We start from the raw sequence: 7,558 nt of genomic DNA, 5'->3' as shown, positions 1-7,558 counted from the left end.
ATTCAAACCAGTCTAATGGACTTACCAAACCCAATTCACTCATAATCTGATAGACACAGTATCAACCAGAGATTTTGGTTATTGCATCAAGCTCTCCTGGTTGTGAAGTCATCCTTGGGTTTGTAATACTTTGATATGTTGAAAATACTTTCTTGATGCCCATCCAGAAAAATATTGCTGTAGCTCAGTGAAATCCTATATATATGTCGACCACAGTCATATAGAACTTGGTATATATCCTCTGACTTGTATACGATCTTCATCACTGCATCTCTATGTATCAATTATGTAAACCATTTTGCTCCAGTTATGTTAAACTACATGTAGTTAACAATTAGCTTGCCTTGAGAGTTCATCAGTCGACTGATGCCTTCGAAATCTCTCGCTTGTTTAAGTTAGCATATTATCTAGCTGAAGCAGTTTTTTCAACTTCCAACGGACTTATTTGATCTTAATGGTCTTGCATTGGAAATGTTTCAGAAATATGTGACCACCTTTATTATTGTTTGGCATCAGGAACATGTGCATTTGTTTTATAGATAGATGTGTTTTTGGTTTAATCAGAAATCTCAATTCAGCATATCATATTTCCTCACATTTCTTGTCCAAACGTCGCTTCAGCTCAGATGAGTATGTTTGAAGCAGTCACCTTTCTTCAGCATGTGAACAATGAAATGTGTAACAAACCTTCTTTCCAAGCATCAAGAACCATTCTTTCATGCGATTTACTGGCTCTAAAAATTATCTTTGATTAGCCTCTCATAATTTAATTTAGTAAAACATAGGCCGTTGCCTAGTTTGCGGGGCAACAATTTACATGACATATATTGAATTCATAAGCTTGAGGTCGAGGATCATATTAGCAATTAACCAGAATAGAACAATTATTGAGCCCTCGTCTTCTTCAATCTTAATTAAGAGACCGATTCGTACATCATCTACAAGCAATTCTAATTGCTGCATTTATCTTTTGAATTTTAATCAAAGAGATCATATTGACAATAAGCAACCATTTACAGAAAGTCAAAACTCATCCCGACCGCTTTGGTCTACATAGAACTTTAGTTTTGAAGCACCTTTCTGCGATAAGACAAAGTAGCAGTTAAATATTTACCTTTGGCTATTCGTGGGTGTGGATCCTTTCATCTCCAAACCAAAAAAAAATAGAAATAGAAGTATGTGCAGTTTAAAATTAGCCCGTGTTCCTTAATTTTTACCTTCTTGTTTCAGATAAGATTATGAAAATAAAAAAATAAAAGCATGAGCTCATCAACGATTCCTCTTCTTTTAAAAATCCAGAAACAATCATTACGTATGTACTTGCTTTCTTTCACTGGCAAACAAATAGAGAGCCGATACCATCTGTTTATAGTATACTTGTCGACAAGTGTCTATTCAAAAGCATAGATCGAGAGGTTCCGTGCCAGCTCTTCGATTTGAATGGTTCGTATTTTATCAATGAAGGAAACTTCCCTCGTGAGGAATCAAAACATGAAGTTTGGTGGATGCTGGATAGGCTCGATGGTCCATCCAAGGGAGGAACTGTGTCGCTAGGCCCAATCCCATGCTATCCCACGTGCGTGTAGCGACCTGGCGGATGTCAAGCTATCAAGCTTTCTTTCTTCTTCCCCATGGGCCAGTCCTGCCTAACTTATTCAATGGTTTGTTCCCCCAGCGTGCACGATTTCAAGGGAAAATTGTCGTTTTTTCAAGTGGGCGATAATGACTTTGCAGCGCAGTTTGAAAGAGCGGCTGCAACTTGACCTCGGGGGATGGTAGGGTTTTTGACCCGAGTTGGCTAGGGATGGAATAGAGGATAAGGAAAATAGAGCTAATTAGGTAATGAGTTACTCTGGCCATCGACTTCCGATGGGTTGCTTCTCCATCAGTGCGATGGACAAAGATGTGGACCTTTTCCAACTGGCGCTGAAAGATGGGCAATGATCAAAGAGTCACGGTGCTTGGCTGATTGCCTGAGATGCTTCTGGAGAAATTTCATGCTGTTCGTGGATGACTCTTTGATCATTGAAGATGACCGTGTATCTCGGTCTCCCCTGAGGATGCGGGAAATATACATACCTATATTTTTCCACCACGACACGCATATCGTGTCATTGCTCTCCGCCCCGCTTCTATCTGTCTAACTGTGATCCAAGCAGGTTCAAGCGACGTATCCGCCTTAAATATATCGACAATTTCTTTATTTTCCAAGCGCCTGGAAAGGACGAAAGAAACGCCTTGTTTTTTCTTTGCAGCGCTATTTGCAATCGTTGTGAAATAAACCGGACCACTTGTCCATGTCGCCTAAATCTATCCTACTTATTATGGGCCGACATATAGCCTGACAGGAAGCCAATTTCTAAGAAACGTTGAAAGGTAGTACAATTCGGACTCTAAAAAGTCCAACTTCGATGGGACTCCTAAGCGTTGGAGGATCCGACTAGAGCTAATCTTCTTTTTGTATGCATATCGGTTGATCTCTACGGTAGATGGTTGCTCCATCTTCCACCGTGGCAGACCAATCAACATTCTCGTCCCTGGCCTCTACCATCATCCGGTAGGATTTGGATATTAACACTGTTTGATAGTCTAGTGGCTGCAACCGTCCTCCTGTTTGGGAATTGGGAGGTGTTCCCCTAGACGTCACCCTCACAGTCTGTTTCTCCGACGCTTGAGTGCTGCTTCCTAGCACCATTCTATTCATACAAGTCGAGGATTAATGCAGTAGAGTGACAAATAGGGCCCTATATACCATCCTACCGATCACCACAAAGAGGCCCCGTTTATCATCCTACCTACCGATCCCCCCGGGGGTGGCGCCATGAAGAACTTTCTTGGGCCCGGCCGCCAATAAACTAGACTCACTTCGCACACATGACCACTGATAGCCCGGCCCAGAGCCCAACTTGACTGGCCTGCTCCTCCCCAGTTCAAAGCCAACGGCTACTGTCTCGTGCGCGAGCCAAGCCCGGGATGACCGTGACGGACGTGTCCCTGCGGACCAAAACTCTTCGACTCGCGCGTGCACCGATCCTCACTTGGGGCAGGCCCATGCTTGGCCCAAAGTAACTAGAGTAAACCATGGGCGACGAGCCCAAGATCCAAGTGTCGCAGCACGCACGCTCTTGGCTAATTAACGATACTATACTACATGAAATGTGCCATCCAGGAAAAACACTTTGCCCAACCTGACGTGCTAAGACATGAATGAAAATTATAAGATCTATAATGCATGCTTTAAATATTCATTAACACATTTTAAATTTTTTTTAAGTGTTAAAGTTGGTCGAGAAAGCTGGTGGGCAAGAAATAATTCATTTTACACAGTTTTCGAGGAAGATCTTCAATTCAAGAAAAAAAAGGAAAAGAAAAGGATGTTAATAGGCTTTCAACAAGTCCCTCAATAGTTTCAAAAGACGCATGCCATGCAATTCTGAACAAAAACTCTGCGAGACTCAGTCATCATCCATGTAAATTGTTTCTTGCTTAAAAAGGCCACCAAACACGTTCCTCACCTCTGGTTTTTTTTCGGGGCCATCTGGCTGCTTAGGTTTTGGTTTCTGTGCTGGTTGCTTTATGACTGCCTTCTGTGGGGGCAGATTTCGAGCCTTGGCCTGGCCTCTGATGGTGGCAATTTGTGTTTTTGGTTTGTCCTCAGTCTTCTGAGAAACTGCAGTCGCTACTTGCGAACTCAGTTTCCCCCACGAGAAGTCTGCACCAAATCCCTTCGCCCTACTCAAGAGTTCGTCCAGTGAAGTCCCTGCTGCCTCTGCTCTCTCTCGAGCTTTTTCGGCGACGCTAGCAGCCTGAGCTTCTTTCTCTGACAATTTCTTCATCTCTTCTTCAACCTTCTTAGCAGCCTCTGCTGCTTCGCGAGCTTTCTCTGAGGCTATTATGGCTTCCTCCTCTGCCTTCGCCTTTGCCAGAGCTTCTGCATACGCTTTTCTTCTTCCATCTTCAGGAATGGCGCTGAAAACAGGGAAAGTTGGCTTGGCTTAAAAATGCTTGAAGCTACATATATAAAGCTTTATGTTCAAGACTAGTCAATGGGAGGAAACGAACACAATGATCTGATATTAGCCATTTCATAAATATAAGACAAGAAGCGAAACTTCATATTTTTTAAAATTAGAATTGTTTACCATACTGCGCCATTGAGAAACTATGTTGCATACGATTAATAGATAACACTAACTGTAAAAGCATTTTATCAAGTGCCTGTAGCTCCGTGGACAGGGCATCTGTTTCCTAAACAGAGAGGCATAGGTTTGATCCTTACCTTTAACATCGATTATAAGCAACCATCCCTAAGGTTGAAATCTATGAATTCAAATTCCATAAGGCAGATATACTGATCTGGCAGAGAATTAAATAGTAAAGCATCACACTGAAGAAAGCATGAGATTTTATTCCCTGAAGGCTATTCTTTATGCAGTAGTCCTACCTTGGTTATCTTCAATTTGTCTCATTATTTGTATCTTTGTGTCCTTCATGGGAGCTTTATCTCTTGTAATTATGGGTGGAAAACAAGCTCGAAGATGAACCAAGTTAGGCCTAGCTCAAGCTCGGCTTCTTCATGATACAGCCAAGCTCAATGCTCACCAACAACTTGTTTACAAGATCTAGTTAAAAGATCCAATAAGAGTTTCAAATCATTTGATGCTTGTATTTATGTAGTTTGAAGTAATAATTTCTATTATATTTAAAATTTTATACATGGATATTGATTTTTAATAAATAATTATAAAAATAATTATTGATAAAATTAATAAATTTAGAATAGGAGTCGTGACCAAGTTGTATAAGATTGCTCGTGCCACTGTCAGTAAAAACCTGACAGTTCAAATGAGAAGTTCTTTCAAGATGTAGATTTTCTTGGTGTTTGGAGACATTCGAATTATTATGATTTTCTGGGTGACTATGATTTGGCGGTGCAAGGAGCACAGGTTTGCATAAATTCCTAACCAATACTAAGGCTTAAAAAACTTTATTAAAAAAAAAATGCGAGAGAAGTAGCCAATCACCTGAAAAGATCAACTATTGGCTTTGAGGTTGAAGATGGGTTGGTAGAGACTTCAACAACCTGAAAGTAACAACAGAAAAGCTCAAATCTCCTGCATGAGTTTAAGAAATCCTTAGCACTTCTTTAAATGGCAGTCAGCTACTAACTTGCTTTCAGGTGGATTGCTGGCCATCTTAGGTACCCAAGATAGCATTGGTACTAAGAACTGTGCATTCTCAAAGTTGCTCTAAAACATCATGTCCTTGGTAATGTAGCTTGTTGGTTTAGCAGAATAGAAACAGCAGATATATGTCTTCTTTCGAATGATTTACACAAGATCACTGAATGTTAAAGGAAACAACTTTTCGGGAGTAAATCAGTCAGTATTTAGTTGCATTAGGTAGTTTAATTATAAATGGGTTGAGTATCATGATGCTTTCCAGTCTTGTACATGATTGGTACAGAATTATCCTCCATTTAACAAAAATTTAGTCTGTAAGCCTACCATCAGGTATTTTATGACAAAATCAGCCAGCATCTCTCTCTTTCATTTTCCTCCAAATGAGAAAAGATTATGCATATTATATGTATACATGCAGAAAAAGCATGAAGTCGGTATTCAAAGGAGATCCACTCTCAACGGCGATTGAAGGAGAAAACTGGGTACAGAGTTAAGGGGGGTAGCCAAGGCTCCATAACGATCAACAATAACCTTTGCAGGAGTGAGAAGAAATGACAGGACTGAGAAGCAAGGCAACAGAACCAAACAAGGTTATGACTCCGATGAGACCCATCGTCCGTTTTAATCCTTATCTCCCATATTTGTAAGAAGACACCAGCTTGCCTAAAAATTGAAGAGGAATGTGTTGGTAAAAGTTGAGCACCAAACGATCTTTTCTTCAGAAACAAAAAATGCAGCTAGTTTGAAGTGTTAAGCCACCCGATGGACCAGAATCTGATAAATGCCATTTTAGGAAAGCGTAGCCAGAAGTAAATTCCGGGTAATTAAAAATAGATGGCCTAGATATATAGCAGAGCAGCCGTACGCCATCCCGATTCTGTAATGATAAATGTGTCGCAGAGCTGCATACCTTATTCTCCGCGATCGAAGTATTGGAGAAAACGTCGGCGACGAGGGTAGCAATCTGCGATCTCGCCACCTGAAACACGCACAGACCACCAGTGACGGTGAGGAAGAACGCAACTACGTGAAGCAATCGATCATACTAGGTCGGGATCGGGTCGGCACCCTGGAATTGGTCGGTGCTCCCGCGCTGGTCCCTTCCTTGGAGACGACCAAGGCATGGGAGCTCTCCGCGGCGTAGTCCTCGGTCAGGCAGGTCTTGATGAGGGTGTAGCTCACGTCCGTCTCCGCCACCTTGGAGAGGAACTCTCCCAGCGTCAGCTGCTGGGACCGAGCGAAGAGGTTGGAGAAGAAGGACGTGATCCCGTCCAGGACGTCGTAGGTGGACGGCCCTGATATCCCGGTCGCCGAGTCGTAGACCACGGCCACGTGGCCCACACCGGCCACCTGGGCGGCGCGGACGACCTGGAGGGCGTCGTTGGTGGTGACCTCCGCGGAGGGCCCCTTCTCGGCGGGGCCGATGGTCACCACCACCTTGGTGGCGGGGCCGATGGCCTTGGCGATGGGCTCCGGCTCCTCGAACGTCGACTCCACCGCGTTGAGCCGCTTCGACTCCTCCGGCGCGATGACCTGCCAAGACATCGGGCGGTTCTAGTGATACCAATTTCTTCTACATCATTCTCACGCGCGTGGACACCACATATTATCGACCCTCGCTCCAATCCAAGAAATCCGGGAAGGTGTCGTTATCAGATGGGCTCACCTTGTAGGTAGCAGCGATGCGGGCGAGGTCTTGGGCGGAGGGGAGGTCGGGGACGCCGGCCCGGACGGCGAAGCCTTGACGGAGGAGAGTCTGGACGATGCGGACGCCCGCTTGTCCCGTGGCACCCGCAACGAACACCGTTCGCGGATCCTTTCGCCTCGGGCTGAGAAAGAGAGACGTGGATGGAGAGCTCACCACCGGGATGACGGACTTGGCGTCTCCAAGCTTGCCGAAATCGATGAAGAAACGGTTGGGCTTTGCAGATCCCTGCTCGGCCTGGGTCTCGTCTTCGGATGCGCCCTTCTTCCGCTTTCCGAACCCAAACAGGTTCTGCCTAGCATATATAACGGACGCTGCCTTCGGAGCCACCTTGGATTCGGTTTTGGCACCGAGACCAGAGGATAGGCGGAAGGAGCTGGAGGTGAAGGAGCTGGAGGTCAGGGCCGGAGCCATGAAGGAGAGGGAGAGCGTACTGTATGCAACAGCCTCCTCCCGCCACACAGGTGAGGCGAGCTGGGCCGAGCCTTGGTGAAGGTTGAGTTGCTGACATCCGCATATTTGGATGGGATGGAAGATAGTAGTCCTATAAAATGATGCCGCGTGCCAACAATCTATCTGCAACAGGATTTTTGACACCAGACAATTGAGCAGTCCCCCAGCCCCACCATGGGGGTCAGCCCTTGGCTAGATTTCATGGGTAAGAGACCCC

General features: G+C 44.5%; 1 protein-coding gene across 1 annotated transcript; it reads right to left on the bottom strand.

Moving 5' to 3' along the window:
• Positions 1 to 3,296: 3,296 nt before the first annotated feature.
• LOC113460899 (protein PLASTID TRANSCRIPTIONALLY ACTIVE 16, chloroplastic) lies at positions 3,297 to 7,539 on the bottom strand. Its single transcript, XM_026807924.2, has 5 exons — positions 6,850 to 7,539; positions 6,252 to 6,716; positions 6,094 to 6,162; positions 5,025 to 5,083; positions 3,297 to 3,969 (listed from the first exon to the last, which is right to left on the bottom strand). The coding sequence occupies exons 1-5, from the start codon at positions 7,300 to 7,302 to the stop codon at positions 3,456 to 3,458; spliced, it is 1,560 nt and encodes a 519-aa protein (XP_026663725.1). The 5' UTR covers positions 7,303 to 7,539; the 3' UTR covers positions 3,297 to 3,455.
• Positions 7,540 to 7,558: the final 19 nt, after the last annotated feature.

This window comes from Phoenix dactylifera, chromosome 3 (assembly GCF_009389715.1).
Source record: "Phoenix dactylifera cultivar Barhee BC4 chromosome 3, palm_55x_up_171113_PBpolish2nd_filt_p, whole genome shotgun sequence".
Taxonomy (NCBI): Eukaryota; Viridiplantae; Streptophyta; class Magnoliopsida; order Arecales; family Arecaceae; genus Phoenix; species Phoenix dactylifera.
Note: the sequence above shows the minus strand (reverse complement) of the source record. Positions and strands in the feature narration are given on the sequence as shown.

What these genes read in the sequence shown, in the direction of transcription:
- LOC113460899 (XM_026807924.2), bottom strand. Translation starts at nt 7,302, where the DNA reads ATGGCTCCGGCCCTGACCTCCAGCTCCTTCACCTCCAGCTCCTTCCGC. An exon ending in GCATCGCTGCTACCTACAAG is followed by an intron (nt 6,717 to 6,849) that starts GTGAGCCCATCT and finishes ATGTCTTGGCAG; the next exon opens with GTCATCGCGCCGGAGGAGTC. An exon ending in CTTCGATCGCGGAGAATAAG is followed by an intron (nt 5,084 to 6,093) that starts GTATGCAGCTCT and finishes TGTTACTTTCAG; the next exon opens with GTTGTTGAAGTCTCTACCAA.